This window comes from Haliaeetus albicilla, chromosome 13 (genome assembly GCF_947461875.1).
Source record: "Haliaeetus albicilla chromosome 13, bHalAlb1.1, whole genome shotgun sequence".
NCBI lineage: Eukaryota > Metazoa > Chordata > Aves > Accipitriformes > Accipitridae > Haliaeetus > Haliaeetus albicilla.
In genome coordinates this window covers 11,726,932-11,747,188 of record NC_091495.1, presented here as the reverse complement: position 1 = coordinate 11,747,188, position 20,257 = coordinate 11,726,932, and the positions used below count along the sequence as shown (strand labels likewise).

The following is a 20,257-nucleotide window of genomic DNA, read 5'->3' as shown; positions in this document are numbered from 1 at the left end:
CTCTAGGATCTGGCAGGACTTGCTGCATCCTCTTTTTCATCACTTTATCTTCATGGCTTTTTTTTTTTTTAAATATTTTTCTACATTTTCAGAAGGAAGACTGGCCAATGCACAAGCTAGAGTGTTCTGCCATGTGTGCTTTTGGGCAGAACTGGAATCCCTCGGAGACTGTGAGACTAACGGCGAGGATCCTTGCCAAACAGGTGAGCAGGAGGCTAGACTTGGGAGGTATGTTGCTACTCTGGGTGCCAGGGAAGGCAGGAAAACGAAAATTGACCGACAGTAACTGTCCCTGCAAAGCACATACATACTAGCTTCCTGTGTACAGATGGGTGTAATACAGAGCATGAGCAGCTGAATGAACTGACCATCAGACCACTGCAGCAGCATCAGGGCCACTATAGTCCAGCTGGAGACTTTTGGGAGAAGATGGCAAAAGGCTAGTGAGGTTTTAAGCTGTATAGCTGTAACTTATGGCCAAGGTACTGTTGAACAGAGTCCGGAAAAGTTTAACTGATAGTTTCAAAATGTGTGTGGTGTTTCAGGCACCATTCTCTTAGATTGAAGCTCTTGGTTACCTGTGTGAGCTCGTACCAAGGCCACATTGGTGAAGAGAAAGAAGAACAAGACTTGGTGTATGTGGTTAAATTCTGAGGAATGCTTCTAGTGTTTTCTGTCGGCAGGCACTGATGTCTTTAAGAAGCAGTTGCCTGTTGTACTATTTTTCAGCTATAACTGTGTAGCATTGTGTAGTATATAACTCCTAGGACATTTGTGAGTCAAGAACACTTCTGAGTTATTCAGGTATAGATGTTTACAATTACTGGACTTAACTGGTGAAAAACAGATTGAGAGAGAAATCTCAGGCTCTTGGTCTGCGGAGAAAAAGAATGTTATTAGTAAGGAAATAAGATCACAATGTCGACCTCCATTTTGGTGTTCCCTAACTATGTGGATACTGAGGAGAACACAAGTGCTTACAGGGAGGGGACGGAATTCATGAATTTCAAGGTTATTATGCTGTGTATCTTTGTAGAGCTCTAAACTCTCTCCACAAAAACAAATCCTCTTTGAAGCATATTTGTGTGATTGAGGTCTGCTTATGTGACAAGGGCAACCTGGATACTGTATGTAGTGAGGATTTTGGTAGCCTGCTGGGAAGGTAGCTGCATACTAGCTGTGTGTGTAGATGTGTGTGTGTGAGTGTATGTGTGTGTGACTTAATTAAAGTGTGGTTTAGTGGTCTACAAACAAAATCAAATGTTTAATGACAAAAAGTCATTGGAATAAATTTGTGCTTTTATCGCTTACAGGGAGGGGGGAGAACCCTACATGTCATATAAAAGCTAAATATGCAAACCATAGTCCCTGAACCTCAGCTGCTGGGCCACCTGCAAAGCCATATTTAATGGCCAAGATTACAAAGAAGTGGCCTTAGGCCAACAATGGAGCATTGCTTTTGAACTCTGTCAACAGTCAGTTTATTCACTTTCCTCAAAGCGAAGCCTGTCTCCTGCCTGCTTGCTATTGTTAGCAGCTTTCTGGGTGTCTAGAACAAAGCAAATAACATGTTTAAAATACTGTTCAGTTTATGTATATAAATTTGATAGGAGTTAATCTTTGGCCGCCTAATTTGGTGTGGAGAGAATATTTCTATGGCTTTACTAATGGCAATTGATTTAACTCATTGCTGTTTGTCAACTTCCTTAAATTGCATACAACGTGTATTTGGGTTTGTTTTACAGGTAGGAGTTCCCAGCTTATGAATGATTAGACAAAACTGCCAACTTAAAACATTAAAGTATTTTCTTGTTGATTTTTTCCCCTTGTTGCTAGAGAACTCACCCTGAAAGAACACAGTCGGAGAAGCTGCTTGCTGTAAAAGAGTTTGAATCACGTAAGTAAAAAAGGCTTGCAGGTAAACAGAGGCAGTTATCTATATTCATGATTTGCTTCCCCCGGCCCCCCCTTCATCAAAACCTTTCAGAGCATCCCACTCCTTTTGGAGGAAGGGAGTAAACAAAGAGAATTGTTCCTTGTTTTTTGTGAGTGCAATGCTCTTTATTTCTTTCTTTTTTTTCTTGGTCACTTCTGGGGGCTGTGAAACAAGGGTAAAAACCTAGACAGAATTAATTATGTAGCATACATCCATCTCATGGCTTTTCTGATACTCTAGTGTCTTTTGAGAATTGTAATGTTGTAAAATGAAAATAGCTGGTATTTGTTACCAGGAGGCATAAAATCAGAGACAGCACAGTTGCTTGATGGTGACAGTGACTAAGGGGCTAATTGCAGAACCCTCTGGACTGTGCTTCAGTATCTGTCACTGCCAGTCAAGTCTGACATGTTATATATGATTGTGTTGAAATTCCATGTCCTAAATGCTCCAAAATGATCCAAGGAAGGAGATGAGGCAATGGCTTGCTTTTAACTGGAAGGCTACTGTTTATGTCCGGTGAGGCAGAGTTAGAAATTGAGCAACTAGGGGACTAGTAACCATCCTGGCATAGTTTTCACTCATCTGTTGTTTCTCTTTCTTGGTGCTGGGGGTAATGTACAAGGAGACAATAGGTTTGTATATTCACATTTCTCACTCTGATGGCTTCCGAAACCCCTTATAAAATGCTGAATAAATGCAGTCATTGCTAGGACTTGAGGTAGCAGAGTAACCAAGTACAGCAAGATTACAGTCTTATTTGCTTCCTGAACAAAAGCTCATGTCACAGCTGTTGGGACAGCTGGGGGAATAAGGGGGAAAAATGCCAATATTTGCCTTTGGCTAAGGCAAGGATAATTTTTACAGGTAGATTAGTAGGATTGAGGCTGAGGAGGATGGGTAAGTGCTGAAGTAATTTGTGTATATTCTTCAGCATTGCAGCTTGTCTTCAATAATTTATTAAATTGGGAGCTAAGAGGCTGAAATGTTGGTTTTGGTTTTTTTTTCTGTTGCAATGTCCCCCTTGTCCTCTAGGAGCCCTTGTTTTGTTTCTGGTTTTGTTAGTAAGAACCCCTGTTCCTTCTGCCTTGTTGACTCTCCTCATCTCTTAGCACACCTTTGCCATGTTCAGCAGTTGCTTTGCAACACCCTGCACAGGAGAGGAAAAGGCACCTGGCTGTCAGTTGGAAGCTCAAAATTTCTTATTTGTCCTAATTCTCATCAAATTGTCCCATTTCATTTTCCTCAGTATTTTTTTGTGACTCTCCTGTCATTCACATCTGCTCTTACAAATAATTTCCCTCTTCTTCCACTGTTGTGTAGCCTTTTCTTTTCCTGCAAGTCTTTCTCTCCGCTACTATTTTGAGTTGGAGAGAGGAAACTGATGAGTTGCTGGCTCTCTTAGAGCAGGAGTAGGCTGGTGACCCTGCCACTGTAAGAGAGAGGATGAGCTAAAAACTCTCCAACACTCTGTTCTTGATGAGAGAGGAGGGACCAGGAGTATATCATCAATCATCTAGCTTGCTCTGTGTGGACCAGGCAGGAAAAGGTTCAGTGGCCACAGTTTTGGCTAGAACCTGTCATAGTCCTGAGGGTAAATCTGAACAAACTCATAAGGGAATACATGCAGCATGTGTGCCAGGACTTTTCCACTAATGTTCCTGCTGTCTCCTATTATCCTCAGGTATCTGCAGGTTAAACACACCTCTGTTGATTGTCACCGCCCAGGTAGATCGGCACTCCTGGGCACCTTCTTGCTGCAAAGGGAACCCCTGGTGGCTAGCCTCAGCATTGTTGTCAAGCTTTGTTAGGTCCCTATCACACGTTGCCAGAAATAGTTAGGCTCTCTGTGCTGGGAAAGACCATGTCTTTTAAAAGCAGGGATAAGCAGCATTCCTTAGCAGGAGTCTGGGCTGGCTTGTACTGATAAAGATTAGGTCTGTATGAGGAAGTTTCACTATGTAAAGCATGTTTTAAGAAGTGTGATGCTGAGTGTGACTTCATACCGCAGTAAATGGGACCAGGTAGCTCATAAGGTCGTGTTAGACAGCTGAGGATAGCTACCCACAGTTGATAGGCTTCTAGAGGGTCAGGGCTGACTGGTCTGTTTGCTAGCGTTAACAAATGCACTTTAAACACTAACCCTTCTCCCAGGAAAAGGAAATTTGTGTCCAGTTACCTGCTAATGTAAAGACGTTAGAAAATGCTTTTTAATCCTGCATGTTCTTGTAGCGCACGTATGGCTTTGGCAGAAGCAGCATTATGTTTATGGAAGAACAGACACTTCTTGCAGTACTTCCAAGTAGCTGTTCCTTGAGGGGTTTCTGTTTAACTCTGGGCCTGTTCTAACCTAAGTCTAGCTGCAGTTCACAGGGTAGTGTTCCTGTTACTGAAATGGAATGTATTCTTTGTCCACAGACCTTGACAAACTAGACAATGAAAAGAGAGAGCTGATTCAGAACGACATTGCTGCTCTTCATCACTTTTACTCAAAGCACTTGGAGTACCCTGACAATGCTGCCCTTGTAGTTCTCTTTGCACAAGTAAGTTGGCTAGAACGCAGCCTGCTTAGGTGGATGGTGCTGTAGGATTTTAGCCTTTGTGAAAGGGGAAAAATGTTAATGGCAATGGAAATAGTAGCTCTTTGCTTATCTTAGGGACAGCTGAGGGTGCTTGATGAAGAAGATTCACTTCCTTCAGCAGAAGTGGCTGGACATGCCCCATTTCAGTAGCGAGGGGAGAGACTCTTGTCTGCACACTTTCTATGAGGTGTTTCTCAAGCACTGAAGAAAAGGGGAAACAGCCTGTATTAGATCCTGTCAGAATTAGGCTTCTTGTGGACCAAGCATAGTGCAGCTGTTGTTGGACTTACACAGAAGGCTGCTGGTCTGAGACCCTGCAGAGGCAAAATCCTTCATTCAGGCTTCAAACTTGTGGAAATCCTTGCTGGTCAGGTCATCATTGTGTTTGACCTTCACAGGGAGTAAACTTCAGAGAAGTAGAAAGACCAGTCTGAAACTTTTATCTGGTGTGGCTTTTAAATGCAGTCAGGTAGTTTGGTGATCTGAAGAGATGAAGGAAAGGCGGGATGTCTTGTCAGATAACTTCTGAAATGTGTCCCCTCTTTTTTCTCACCTGCTTTTCAAATGCATCTAAACTGAATGTATTGTAGTAGATGGAATAACACACTAGTGGAATACTGAAAGATCCATTTTCTTCTTTTTCCTCCTGTACTTCAAAATAAGCTAGTTTTAAACTTAAACATCTGAATAAAAAGTTGACTTTTTTTGAGAGGGAGGCAAATGTTGACTGCTGTGATGAAAGCTGAGATGGCAATACCCTGGTTAGTAGAGCTGGGCATCTACCAACAAGGAGGCACAGTTGCTATTTCCTTAATTCAGAGATACTGTTATTCTGTAGCAGAATGATTCTTTTGCGTGTTTAACGTCTGCTTGTCATCCATTGTGTTGTTTCTAATTATACATTTCCCTTCAGTGAAAAGTTTTTTCTGTTTTGAAGACTTTACAATTTATATTTGTCAGAGGGATACTTTGAAGACATCAGTATATCCAGTTTCTTCTGCCATTTCTGAATGTTTTTGTTAGAATGTAGCCAGAATCCCCAAAGATTACATTATTTTGGCTATAATGACTTTTACTTCATGTCCTGTCCTGGACCAGCTCCATTGATCATGGTACTTTAATTGACTTCTGTGAACTGCTCAGTCCCAGATCTGATACTCCATCTGATCTTCTCTGTAGCTGTCTGATGTCACCCTTAGGTGTCACCTTAAGCTCATCCAGATCATCAGGCAACTATCTGCCACTGTGGACATCGCAATTTTTTGAACTAAAATCTCCAAAGGTCATCTGGATGCTCCTCAGAAGTGTTTTACTGGACACAGCCTTTTGAGGTTTTAGCCCCAGCATAAATCTTTCTAGAAGAAGGGGAGGCATGTCTTTACTTGATACATACAAACATGTTTCCTAATAATTAGTTAACTTGCCCTAAAACCATTAGTATGGATATGCTGCTGCTCCTTTGTTTTGCTTCAAAACTTTCTCTGGCCTCATGCTGTCTACTTTGCTCCTCCATTTGGCATTCTTACTCCCTGTGGCTCAGGGCAGTCGTTTGGGACTTGGATACCTCTGATTCCTTGCTCACTGCTTTTTGTGGGCTTTGTCTGACGTTGTTTCTCATTCAGCACGGCTAAGGTGTAGTTGGTCCTTTTGAGTGGAGCAAAGATTTTTGTTCAAACCATCCCTGCCTTTCACCGCTCTCTTCCCCAGCTGTTGGTATCATTCTACTCTCTTTTGTCCCTGTGGAACATAGCTCTTGAGACTGGTGCTCTTCCTCTTCAGTCTCACCTTGTCATATTCTTCAAACAGTTTCTCTCTTGTCTCAAGTTCCAGTGTCTCATCCTTTCCTTGAAGACCTTGCATAATTTTGTGCCTCCCTTTGCATGTTCTCTTTTCCACCATTGGGAACAACCTCAAGCTCTAGTTTTTTTGCTGTTTTCTCTTTACGCCCTCCACATTGCCTTTTTTAGTCATGAATTCATCTGGTGAAACCAGTGGTATCTCATCCCTTCTAATTCTTCCTCTTCTGTCATTTCTGGTATGATGCATTCAAGAAGTGGGTTGTCTCTGGCTTAGTGGAGGGGAGTTGATGATAACTTACTACATATTTCCCTGTGATTCAGAGCCATCGAGCTGTTCTTCATGTCAGCATTTCTAGCCTTATGTTTTTACTTGCTGTTGATATAATCTTTCCCTTCTACTGTTTTTGTATTCAGCAATTACATTTTGGTTTTGGTTCAGGTATGCTCATACATTGGCTAGTGCAGTAGCATGCTCATCTTGAGAGACAGGGAGCCTTTGGATGCTACCTTGCTAAAAATAGCAGGATAAAGATCAAGCAAATATACTGATGAGCGAATCAGAGAAACAGGACGCTTCTCCTTAATCGTGAACTCATCCTCAACAGTTCATACCTGAGGAGTGGCTTTGGGAAGTATTTGTGTATTTCTAAAATCCAGTCCAAGCTGCATTCCAGCTTGGGGGCATATCATTGTTGGTAGCATTTGTCATCAACCCTTACCCTTCCAGAACAAATACTTGCACTGTACTTGATTGACTGTTACTGTGCCCATTGTAGCTTCAGCTGGACTTGGCCACATGGTAGTAGTTGTTTTAGTGCTTTACTGGCACTTCTGTGAACATTTTGATGATTGCAGGGAGGTGTTAGTGAATGTGGAGAAGGTTCTCTTCGTGTTGGCATGTATGTGACTCTTAGTGAAACTGGAATAAAGTATTTGGTTGAGGTGCATTTTGGTCACTTAAACCACACAAACCACAGGAAACAAAGCTGAACCTCCTGTAAAATTCCCTTGAGTTTAGTGAGAATAAAAGTGGGAGAAGGTTTTAAAACCTGCTTGAATCTCTATTCTATAAGAAAGATTTGTGAACAAGCTCTCTTGATCCTGTGTCTGTTTAAATTAGGAATACATTTCTTCTCATACTCTGTCCTTTTTCTGTCCCTTCCTATTCTGTGTCTTTATTAGGTTCAAATCTTACTCACTGCCTTTGTTGTTCTTTATATGTGCTTTAGCTTAGCTGACACACAGTCCTTGATGACAGATGTCATTGTGGCAGGTCTCAATAACATACACTCCATCAAAGCTCTGTACTGCCCCAGCCCGGCTTTTGCTGTTTGCTGCTGTTCATCCCCATGTTGCTCCTGTCTCTTTGCCCTATCAGTGTCAGGCTTCGTTTCATGTTTGCAATGGTCTTGCTTTGTCTGACACTTTTTAGCACTCTTTTCAAGCCCCATTTCTCTTGGTTGGCCTTCCAAGGAGCAATCTGCTAGATATTGTGTCCTGAGCAGGTGCAAGTGTTGGACTGTCAGTTCTTTAGTGTCCTGCACATTCCTTTGGATAGGGACTTTGCCCTCACTTCACTGTTTGAGATGTCATGTAGCTCCCTGTGAGTACTGGTGAGGTGGAAAGAAAATTGTAAGCAAATTACTGCAATTGACTTTGAAGTATGAGAATGTGATGTGAGTGTGGAGTACTTAGCTGACCAGAAGCTGATCAAGTCTCTTTCTCTTTTTCCTTAGGTGAACTGTAATGGCTTCACAATTGAAGATGAAGAACTCTCTCATTTGGGATCAGCCATATTTCCTGAGTAGGTTGATTTTAATACTTTTAAGAATAAAATTAACTTATTTAAAAACAAATAAAGGTTCTTGCACATGTGTGGAAGTAGATCTCAAAACCTAGTTTGTCTTGTTTTAAATATCTTTAGCTAATAAAATGTGGCCAATGATTTGCAGCAGTTTTTCTTAAAAATCTGGTAATTTTGGTAAAATTGCACTTGTAATTTATTTTGAAGCTTAGATTGTGAGCTGTGTGCAGGTTGATAGGAAACAATTACTTACTTTGCTAGCAGGTTCTGGACAGGGACATCATGTAATGATCAAAGAGAAATAAAAAGGATTGCAGGTGACTTCCTCTATTCACAACTTTGTGTTCTGGCTGGGTGTAATCCTTCACCTGGTGTTCTCTGAACAACATCCCTTCTACCTTTGTTCCTTGGCAAACAGTAAATCCCTTTCATAACTTCTTTCAGCCTCCTCAGATGTTTTAAAAACTGCAATGCTTTGTGTTGCTGTGATAGTGGAAAAAAATACGTACAAGTTTCCTAGCTTTACAAATATACTGCAGATGTTAAGCGTTAACTGCAGTTTGTGGACAGGGGAGCACAGCTCTTTAAGACTGAGAACATTTCTTCCATTGAAGTCTGTCCTTCCCACTTAATGTTGTAGCAAAGGAGGATATTTTTCTGCCCCTGTTCTTTGCAAACCCTGTACTGAAAGTATTATCACTGTCTGCTTAGGTTGACTTCCCTGTGAGGCATAGATTACTAGTAACTTATCTATGTCAAAGTAATCTGAAACTTAAGATGCCCAATTAAAGCAGGATGTGATTTTGCTAAGTGCTGCATACACAGTGTAGTAGATAGTCCTTACTTCACAGACTCTCCTTCTTCAGGCAGGTCTGTCTGAAGTCCATATCCCTGATATACAGATTGGAAATTAAGGCCTTGAAATGCCCAGGATCAGAGTCATGGTGGAGAGATGAGAGTATTAAACCACTATGTTCTGGAAACATGTCCAACACCATCCTTTCTTTGTGAATGCTCAGCATACAAGAGCCACATCTTTCCTACTTAACAGTTATGCCTGTGAGCTAGAAAGACTGAAGAGACAATTATTATTTTGCTAGATTGGAAGAAAAAGAATTAAAATTACACATTTTATCTCAAATAAACAGCAAATTGCACTTTCTCCAAGCTTGGTAGTAAGGGGGAGTACTTTTCTCTAGCAGTCCCAAGTTTTGTCTAAGTTGTGTGCATGCATAACAAGACAGAGGTCTCTTCCCTCCTGCTTCAAATGTCGAGGCTGTTCACATTTGCACAGAAGCCAGATAAAATTTTAATGCCCATCTTAAGTTGTGATGCAGCAAATGACTTTTGTTTTCCTGTATTTGCTTGTTTCCTTTAGGTTAAATGTGTTTCTATTTCTTTCTCCTCTGAGGAAAATAGTCTGTCTATCATAGGTACCTAAATAGGATGTTAGTTGATAGTTAAGCTATATGAACACCCCTGTCAGCTGTCCTGTAGCACTATAAGAATGGGAAAATAATAACTTGCCTAGTCCTGCAATAACAGGATTTGTTGAGTCACCATCCCTGATGGTATTTAAAAAACGTGTAGATGTGGTGTTTAGTGATGGACTTGGCAGTGCTAGGTTAGCGTTGGACTTGATGATCTTAAAGGTCTTCTCCAACCTAAATGATTCTATGATTAACACAGCCATTCTCCATATCATTAGAATAAACAATAGTACAACACATATTCCCAAGGTTACCTTCATGTTAAGCCTCAGAATAAAAACAGCTTACAAAGAGAGACTGACTCAGTCTTTCAGACTTGTTTTGTGAAGTGGGGCTTAACTTTTTGCCTGTTGCTTTTGGTGGTGGTGGGGAAAGCCTTTTTTACTTTTCTACTTTTACAGTGTTGCATTGATGAACCATAGCTGTTGCCCAAATGTGATTGTAACTTACAAGGGGACCTTGGCTGAAGTCAGAGCTGTTAAAGAGATTGAGCCTGGAGAAGAGGTAAATGCACTGTGTTTGAATGTACTCTGTGCATGCATCCTGAAAGTAGGATCCATTCTGCTTTTCCGGATTCGCTTCAATTAGATGACAATTGAATAATAGGGAGGAGGGATCTCTTATTTCTCAGAGAAGTGCAAGATGTTGCTTTGGAAAAGTTGGGGTGGCTCTGGAGGACTGAAGTGATTCTTGGAAGCAGTATCCTATTTCATGCTAAAACAAGGGAAGGGCACCTGCAGCAGTCACTGTGTATCTGCCAGCCTCTGTCTCAGTTTACCCATCTGTAAAATGAAGCTGAGTTTACTGATGTTTGGCTGGTGCTTTGAAATTCCAAGATCAAAGCAAATTATTACTGCTATAATAGTTCCCAGTATAATAGTAATGTATTGAAATTGAAGCCAGAATAAACAAGGTAAATGGGTACAGATAAGTCCTCTGACTTCTGTTTGGACAGAGCATCCAGAAAACATGGGACTCAGTCATATCACCTCAGTGGCGCTTGCTGGGAAGTCACAGAAGAGCAAGAGTGAGGTTTTTAGGTGAAGTGACGCTGAACAGTGATGGATAAAATTCTGTGAAATTGAGTAAGGCTCTGGGTTTATCTTGAAACTTTCTCAATAAAATAATGAACTTGGCAGGGAGCCTTCAGCAGCAGAGCTGCTTTTTGCTTTAAAAAAAATAAGAAAAAAGATGTTAAAGTTGAGGAAGATGTCCAAATATCTGCAGGGGATGAAGGTACGGACATTCTCTCTGGGCATGGAGTTTGCATAGAGTTCTAGTGGCTCATTTGTTAATGTTGATTTAGCAGGGAAGATTAATGCTGATCAAAATAAGTCCAGATTTGATTTTGATAACTCCTACCACTTTCTGAAGGATGTGATACCAGTTTTGGAGAAGGGGAGAGAGGTTATTTTTGTTGATTATAGCTGTTCACCATTGTGAACAAAGTGAGTTTAGTTGCTGGAGCCAAGGGTGAATGAGTCAGGTAAGCAACTTCTTTTTATGCCATTTACTAACGATGATTTGTCTGTGATGTTAGCGGTCACTGCAAATGCATTGTGGTAATGGACAAGGACTCATCCTGGGTTTGGAATTTTACTGCGGGATCCTGGACGTTTTCAGCATTTTTGGGGAGGGTTTACTGTGAGAGGTAGAGATGTGGAGTATTTACCTTGCTTGGCATCTTCTCTTTTGATTGAGTTGTGTCTTAGAAGCTGCATCGGTTCTCCATGACCTTATGGCTTTTGTGCATTTGCCTTTCTGATGCTTAAGAATTTTATAAAGGTGAGCCCATGGTTTTGCTTGGGCTCTGTGTGGTTTTACGGCCTGTGTCTCCATCTTCAGGTTCAATGTAGCCATTGCATCGCAACATTTTTAAAGGTTTTGCTGTAAATGCGGTTCCTGCATTTTGCATGCTTTGAAAATACGGAAGGGAGGAGAGGAGTGTGAGGGAAAGTGTGAGATCACACAGAGTAAGAAGAACATGTATTGTATGAAGTTATATGTACCTTTTACTTTAAAGAAGAAAGAAACCCTAGTCATAAAGACTGAGCAAAACATTTCAAATAACTATAAATGAGGAAATGGAACTAAAGCTGTTCCTTGGTCTGCAAAATTGTCAGCTGCGCTGTGTATATGACATGTTTCTTAGGGGAGATGTCAGTTTAAAAACACAGCATTAAAGCTAGTTGCAGGGGTTCTTTTCTGAAGACCATTGAAGTAGAGGAAAACTTAAGAATAGTGTATGTGAAGGGCCTTTAAAATGTTCAAAAGCAGGTTTTCTTTGCTTTAACTGAAGTAAATCTGATATTCATTCTCCTAGAACTGGAGCACTGGGCCTCTTTTCTTCTCAGAGATCTAAAGGTCTTGTTCTAAGTTTCTAAAGCTACTAGTGACTGCTGTTGCCCCAATTTTTGTAGGTTTTCAGAAAGAAAAATCTGAGATTCCAGCCTCCAAAAAACCAGGCCACTGTAATTTATCCTAGGCTGGATACCTGAAATCATTATTTTACTTCTGAAAAGTAGGCATCTCTTTGTACTCTGACAGGAGCCTGAGATTTATGCTGTGATAGTTTCCTTATCCACACCTGAATCTTGCTGTCCTGGGTTTAAGCCAGGCTAATATTTGAGGGAAATTCCATAATGAATAGGAAAGGAAACACTCCTCTGTCAGATTGCTTTCACAAATGGCAACTCCTGATGCTGCCGAGAGGCTTGGAATGTGAGGGAACAGGCAGGTGATGTGGCTTCAGGGATCCACAAGCTGCATGAATATGTAGTCGTCGTACTACATATACCAGAACTAGTAGTGATAAATATGTATAGTTACACTGTTTTTCACTGACTGCTGTGTTTTTAACCATGTAGGTTTTTACCAGCTATATTGACCTGTTGTATCCCACAGAAGACAGAAATGACCGGTTAAGAGACTCATATTTCTTCAATTGTGATTGCAGGGAGTGCATTACAAAAGAAAAGGTAATAAAATTGGTGTGAAATATGCTCCTGACTGTCAAGGCACTTATGTCCTTAAATGTAATTAAACCAGATAGAATATTACATTTTGGAAAGTAAGATAATTTGTTTTTCTGTCTAAGAGACTTTCCAATACTCATTCTTTCCCCTGTAATCATGACACATCAGGAAATTTCCTGGTAGAGGCCTATTTAAAGTTGAGCTACAAAACAAAGATGAAAACTTTGTTAAAAGTAGGTAATTATACTGTGTCTATGCTACCTGGCCAAAAGAATTTAGGTCAGAACTTTTTTTTGTAACTGCATCTTTTCTACTAACTCCCAGTGAGTGAATCTTGCTTGGGGCATTTCTGGGGTCCTATTCTGGGATCAGAATCCTGCTGCAGTTCCCGGTTGGGACATCTTGGTCAATTCTAGGTGGCGCTGTATGACATTGCTGGATGGTTTGGAGACCCAGCAGAATCTGCAAAATGGGCTTTCCTGCAATGGCATCATATAAGTGTTCTCAAGGACAGGGTGGTCCTGGGTCACAGCCTCTTGCGATGTGCAGGCCAGATTTGTGTTCATGAGACATTGCCTGGTGCCCTTCAAAGGACAAAGGCAGACATCCACACAGTGTTCCTTAAAACAAGGTGTTAGGTATTTTGAAGAAAAGCACTTAAGGATCGGGGGGCGGGAAAGAGGTACCCAAACCCAACAGATACTGAAACAACTGTGCCTGTGCAACCATTTGGACCTCCTTCACTGGAGGTCCTAGGAGAATTGAGCTTTGTGTGGCTCATTCATCATTCCAGCCAAGATCAGTCTGGCTGGCATAATCTGATCCTTAAGTTCCAGATCATTTTCCCTCCCATTTTTACAAAGGTATCCTTTTAAGAGCTGCTTCCCAAACTGACCAGACAACCATCTTGTCCCTCTAAATGGTGTCATCTTTTGTAACTTTTTTTTCCAAATAGTACCCAATATTCTTGATTGAGGCCATTCTGTTGATACCGTAGTTGTGTTTTTCCCCACAGTTACCTTGATAAGTTTGCCACTGAGTTTAATGAAGCCAGGATTTCATGTGTGATTTCCAACAACATGCTAGCTGTCACTCAGCCTCCTTCAGCTCTGGAAAGAGTCCCCTATAGCCCTCTCAGCTGGCAGATGAAATAATAAAGGAAAAAGAAATCTAACAACAATGGGAGGCTTAAACAGCAAAAGATTGTCTCCAGATTGCAGCTGACTTCATGAAGTAGTAAGTTAGATAGAAAGATAAGAGTAAGTGGAGCTGTCCAGCAGAAATAACAAAATATGTGGAAATGTGGTTTTGTCTGTAGATATGAAGGATCCTTTTCTGTATTTAATATCATATTGTTTTCCACTGAGCTATCACTTGGTGTTAGGCCTAAGGTATTTGGGCTTTTCTAGCCTTAAAACTAAATATTTTAATCCCTAATCTCTCGGAAGCAGTGAAATTTCCTATGTAAAACTGCTTTCATCACAAAATTGAAAACCTTTTGGATCTTTCAAAAGAAAGGGACTTCATGGAAGTAGAGAATGGCAGATGAACTGGAAGACGCAGAGGATTCTAGGATTCCCAGCCAAGGCTTTAAAGAAAAATTGCAGGTGCACATTCTACCTTTGTTTTTACATTCTTTGAAGAGCTTAAGTTCCCATCTGTGTCTTTTTATTAGAGTAATTTTGTGTAGCAGGTGCACCTTTATTTGCAGGCCTTGCAACCTGCATTTATAACGTCCATTGTGTTCCCTTCAGGATAAAGAGAAACTGGAAATTCGCAAGCTGAGTGATCCTCCATCAGCAGAGACAGTACGGGACATGATCAAATACGCCAGGAACGTGATTGAGGAATTCAGGCGAGCCAAACACTACAAATATATCCTTTGTCTCACCCTGACTCTACCGGCTTGGTGTGTGACCTAAAAATCTTACCTGCTGGATTGCTTCAGAAGTACCTGCAGGAGAAATACTATGACCATTAGAAGTTAAACTTATCTCTGTGCTCTTTTTGTCTGAAGAGTTGTCCCTGGAGACAAGGGGCAGTTTAACATTGCAGGTGGTGTGGGATTGTGAGATCCTGTGTTTGTTCCTTCCTGTGCGGCTCTCAGTTTCTAAGAGCGAAGCATATGGCTGTCTCCACACAAGCCAGAGACTACAGTGAGCATAGGTGTGTGCTTGAGTTAGTGTACTGTAATATTGCCCCGTTTTGAGAGACTGCATGTGAGGCTGCAGCCATTGCTGATGGTCACAAGCCTACCTGTTGTAACAGTAGTGCGGTGCAGACAAAAATGCAAGATTGATTGGGCCAGAAGCAGACCAGGCTATCTCATGCCTGATTCAGTACCCGTTGCGCGGGGAATTTCACTCCCCCTTCTTCTGACACATTGCTGGTACGGTGGTGATTCAGGAAAGCTGCTTTTTTTTTTCTGTTTTGTTGCTTTTTTAGATCTGAAGATTTAGAGATTTAGTTTTGTAGGATATCGGAGTAGGAGGGGGAATAATCTCATGAGCAGAATACCTCTGAGTATAGAATACCTATCAGAGTAGCTGTGGGGTTGTAGCATAGATGCTTTGACGCCATTTGAGAGAAAGGAGGACTTCTGAGAACCATTCTGAACAAGTTAAAGTCAATTCTTCTTCAACATTACCAGGTAGTTGTCTCAGGAGAGGCCATCTATTTATTCGGTTCCTTGACTTCTTCATACCTCCTAGTGAATTACTGGAGATCTGTGAACTCAGCCTGGACAAGATGGGTGCAGTGTTTGAAGACAGTAATGTTTATATGTTACATATGATGTACCAGGCCATGGGTGTCTGTCTCTATGTGCAGGACTGGGAAGGTGCGCTACGTTATGGGCAAAAAATTATCAGACCATACAGGTAAATATGACACACTTTTTTTTTTCTTTTTTTTTTTTCCTTTTTTTAAGTGCTCTAATTCAGTAATTGGAATAATTACAACAAGTTTGGGCAGAGATCACTTCTCTCAGTACATATTGTATAAACAGGCTACCCATGACATCACTACTCAAAAAGGAATGTTTAAATGCTGGGACAGATTTTGTTACTGTTAAAATGTGGTCTGCAATATATAGCAGAAGGTGACTCTGAAATCCTTGCTTTGACTTCTCAAAATAAGTTTGTTCCATCTTGGGTACTGTGCTAGTTCCGCTTAGCTAGATAAATACTGGTCTTTTTAATAGCCTAATACTTTACTAAAGCAGAGCTTCAAATTGCATCTGCAGTCAATATTTTGTATAAGGTAATGGAGGCAAAGCCTGCTGTTTCTGTCAACCTCCTGCCCTCTCCCAGTCCTTTCTCTCTGCAGTACCACAGTGGTCACGGATGCAGGAGAGCAGGGCCTTGTCCCAGGGTTGGGGCTGAGCAGCAGAGGGAGCTGGAGCCGAGCTCAGCTCCTGCGCTCGGAGCCTGTGGGTGCCCTGATGTCCCTGATCTCCACTGCCCTAGAGCTGGAGGCGTGGGAGAATGGGCAGGCTGAAACCCCGCGTGGGGCAAGGTAGCACACAGCCTCTGCAGGAAGAAATCAATACTCTCCCCGATAAATTTTTCTGTGTTTTTACAGTAGTGATCTTGTTTGTTAGAGCCAGCCAGTTACGTGCTGTATCTGATCCTGCCATGAATCTCCCAAGCAGATTCTCATCTTGAGACATGACTTTCTTGCCAGCTGGGGGGAGCGCAAGTAAAGCCCTCCCTTTGGAGCAGATGCCAACGTAAAGTCACAGATCACTTGGCAGAGAGCAGCGATACAAAGAAGGAGCCAACATTCTCCCCCTGGAGGCTCAGTACTATTTATCTTCCCTGGGACTTGCCCAGCTCCTCTGGCTCCGAGCCTGGCATTCCAGGTCAGCTCTGCTGAACCAGACTCTGCTAGCTCAGTGTGAGCAAGTACAGAATGGCATGTGTGCTGTACGTGCTGCTGAGGGCCCCTCGCTTTCCATTAAAGACCAACTGTTGTGGAATAGGCAGAGTTAGTTCTGCGGGTGTAGGGTGGCTCCAAAAACTCATAACAATGCAGTCTCTTTCTGTAGCTGGCTAGATTAAAACTAGTGGCAGAAAGTCATTGCCATCTGACAGCTGTTCAGAGGCATATGGTAGTTTCAGTTCAATTCCCAATTGACAGGCGTCCCCATCCCAGACACAATTGGCACTGACTCTTGGCAGTCATGGCAGAGGGGATGAGTGGTGAATGGGCAGGGGCAATGAGAGGCAGCTTCTTGCCCCCTTAGAGGGGGACAGGGGCTGGGAAAATGCTATGAAACTGCCAGGTGTGATGAAGCTGAATTTCTCTCTTGCAGTAAACATTATCCCTCCTACTCGCTGAATGTTGCCTCCATGTGGCTGAAATTAGGGAGACTGTATATGGCGCTGGAGAACAGAACGGCTGGAGTTAAAGCCCTGAAGAGGGTATTTATTTCCTGGTTTCTTCATTAATAATACCAGTTCAGACATGGGATCATTGAAACACGACGTGCTTCTCTGTCAGTAAGCCTGGCTTGGTAGGAAATGCACCATGTGTTAATATATTTTGTTACTGGATTTTTGGCTCAGGATTTTTCCAAAGATGCAGTATAGGTTTGTTCTCACATACAAAGGGTCTTACCTTTCCATGGTGGACTTCTGCAGCAGCTGGAATGAGCATTATGCTTAAACATTTGCTGTACATTCTTCACTGAGCTAGAGCTGTACTAGCCTAAATGAAGCAGAACTCTAGCTTCTCCTCACTTGCTAGGTAAGGACAGAAAAAATGCTTGGCTCTTATAAAAGGCACATAGTGTTTCATTGAAGTCTGTGATTTCTATATCCAAGTTAAACTAGGCATGCTTTTGGTGGTTATTTGTTCTGGAACCAGTTGATTTTTAAATAGCTGAAGGGAATTCAATGCATCTGGTAATGCTGAAACTGGCAAATACAGCGTTTGGTTTTACATTTTTCTTCACCCCTTTTTATTAGTCTGTTCCTTTAGTTTTTTTATTCTTCTATTTTTTTATTAGTCTGTACCATGTTTCTTGACTTTCTTTCCCTATTGTTGTTGGACAAAAGTTTATTTTAGTTTCTAAAGCATCAGTGACTACTGTAGCATATAATGACTTGGTGTGGAATGTCGTGGGGTTTTTTTGATTTTTTTTTTTTTTTCTTCCTTTTTAGATGCTGGCACGTTTTTAGCCAGCAATAATAAAAGAGCCATCCAGCCATGGTGAAAGATACTGCAAGAATATATGCTTTAAAATTTAACTGTTACCTGGTTTAAAATTAGCATAGGTTTTCTTTCGCTGTCATGTTTGAGCTTTGACTAAAACTGGGATCTGTGCCAGTAGGAACATGGGATGGGGGGTTGGAAACTGTAGGTAGATTTGTTGGCATAGTTAGCTTCCTAACACAAACATTTTCTAATGACTCACTTCCAAAAGCTGCCTACAGGAACTGCCCAAAGTTATCCCAGCCCCTGATGTTTAGGATTTAGTGGAAAAACAAAACCATTGTTCTCTGTCAGTTTGCAAGCAGGTTGTCCAGAAGGCCCTCCTTTCTTCTTTTGGGCAGGAGGGGGAACAGAAGTCATTTCTCGCTGCTGCTGAGGTGGAACCAAAGGCTCTTGTTGTACTGACTTAACAAATGTAAGAGCATAATTCCATAAAAGTTTCCCAAGGAGAAAATGGCTAAATGCTCTGATGGCTAGGATGCTGCAATTCCTTGCTGTATCTTAGCACTGTGGTCTTTAAGTATTCTTGGACTTAATCCAAACTTGCTTCTTTCAGTCCTATCTACTGCTGCCTTTTATTACATCTGTTTGAGGCCATTGCTGTCCTTTTCTCAAATGGAAATCTTGCCTCTACACCCACTTTGCAATGCAGTGGGGATAGTGGCAGGAAAGTGCAAGTCAGTGGGTTTGGCTGCCTCAAACATTCACTCTTGGGACCAGAGCAGGCTGCAGGTGAAACGGCAGGGAGTCAGGCACAGCAGCATCTGTCTGAATCTGACAAGATCTCGCTTTTGCTTCAGTGGTTGCCTAAGCAATTGCTTCCTTTGTAAAGCATTGGTAGCCCCTGGAACTGGTGGAGGGTTTACAGAATCAAGCCTGAAATGCCTTAATGTAACTTCTGCGATAGGCCTGCTCATCAGTCTGACAGCTGAAGGATAAATTGGTAAGAACAGAGCTCTGCCTGATACTGGTTAAGAAGTCCTTTGCCAGAATATTACCCACCCCACTTGCAATTTTCTGTCCTGGAGCTGGTTGCATTCAAAGTAGTTTTGTCAGGAATATAATTTTGAAAGGTGCTTTGGGATCCTTTAAGATGAAAGACGTATTCTCTGAATGTAAAACCTTTATTACTTAGTTTTGAATTTCATTTTATTTCCTACTGGGTTTACGACTACAAGGGGACAAAAAGTAGCTAGAGATGTCAGACTGTTTCAAACCTCTAAAGAGAGTATTTATAGCCTGGTGTTACATATGAATCAATTGTGTGAATATTTTTTTTCTTTTCATAGGCAATTGCTATCATGGAAGTAGCACACGGGAAAGATCATCCATACATTTCAGAGATCAAAAAGGAATTAGAGGACCACTGAGCCTTTGAATCTATGCAATCCTTCAAACCTTTATTTAAAAAGCCTTGCTATGGAAACCTTCAGGAGTGCTTTGAAAAGTGGTAGAGTACGAACACAGTTCTGTCCTATAATTGGAATGACAAACACACTTAGGCCTTGCAAAGTGTTCCTAGTTTCCACACATCTATACTTGCCTTTTTCTTTTTTCTCTCTCTCTTTTTTTTAAGGAAGCATCGGTGTTTCTTAAAGGTTATGGCTTTTGACAGCTCATGTGCAAAAATCGTCATTTTTTTCTTTATGGAGTTTCCTGTGTATTTGTGTAAAGTAAATAAAGTGGTCTTGACCCCCTCTTGATTCCACTTGTACACTTACATGGGTGCAATAGTTTGGTGACATCTACTTTTACCCAAGTTGTTTCATTTAATCTGACAAATTAATTAGCAAAAGCTGTACTTTTCTGTTGTGATTTAATATCCAATTCCTCTCTTCACAAATAATTTTTGTTTGCAGTGGCTTAGCTGACAGAAAGGGGAAATAGGGGTGATGAATTTTGTGTATTGTGCAGGAAAGCCAGCACGGGTCCCTCAGCCAGTTAATCTGCTGGCCCATCACTGCTCCTGGCACATGGGGACTCATGATGGTAAGGACCTAGACCTCAGCATGTCTTGTACAGAGAACACTGCCACCTACCTCAGAGCTCAAAGGCTTGCACAAGACACAAACAGTGCAACTTCTGGCTTTTTTAATCCCTTTTATAAGTTAAAAGGGAATTTATTGCAAAGGGGAGCTCATATTTCCTTATAGCCATACCTTTGCCTCCAGTGGATTAAAACTATTCTATTAATAAGTTAGTAATTACTTTTAATAGAGGAACAAGAACATTTTCTGAGCAAAAAAATCCAGGACTTGGGTTTCTTGGAGGGTTTTTTTCTCCATTTAGATCAATGGTAGGAGGTTACTTGAAGGATGGGGAAGGAAAAGGAGGGAGAGCGTGGCTGTGCGCTTCCAGCACCAAAGTTGAAATATATTGCACAGTAAAACTGCATGACCATTCCTTACTGCTTTCACAGCTTATAAAGTATGATGAGAGAGAACACATCACCAT

General features: G+C 41.4%; 1 protein-coding gene across 3 annotated transcripts in view; it reads left to right on the top strand.

The window, feature by feature from the left end:
- SMYD2 (SET and MYND domain containing 2) overlaps positions 1 to 19,506 on the top strand; it is a 30,477-nt gene extending 10,971 nt beyond the window's left edge. For 2 of the 3 annotated variants that reach the window (XM_069800147.1, XM_069800150.1), the window contains exons 3-12: positions 93 to 203; positions 1,837 to 1,897; positions 4,355 to 4,479; positions 8,054 to 8,121; positions 10,013 to 10,115; positions 12,479 to 12,589; positions 14,341 to 14,461; positions 15,291 to 15,465; positions 16,902 to 17,010; positions 19,093 to 19,506. In XM_069800147.1, coding sequence (XP_069656248.1) covers positions 93 to 203; positions 1,837 to 1,897; positions 4,355 to 4,479; positions 8,054 to 8,121; positions 10,013 to 10,115; positions 12,479 to 12,589; positions 14,341 to 14,461; positions 15,291 to 15,465; positions 16,902 to 17,010; positions 19,093 to 19,173 — 1,065 coding nt within the window. In that variant the 3' untranslated portion in view covers positions 19,174 to 19,506. The remainder of the gene's footprint in view (positions 1 to 92; positions 204 to 1,836; positions 1,898 to 4,354; positions 4,480 to 8,053; positions 8,122 to 10,012; positions 10,116 to 12,478; positions 12,590 to 14,340; positions 14,462 to 15,290; positions 15,466 to 16,901; positions 17,011 to 19,092) is intronic. The other variant, XM_069800148.1, reaches the window with a different exon arrangement.
- Positions 19,507 to 20,257: the final 751 nt, after the last annotated feature.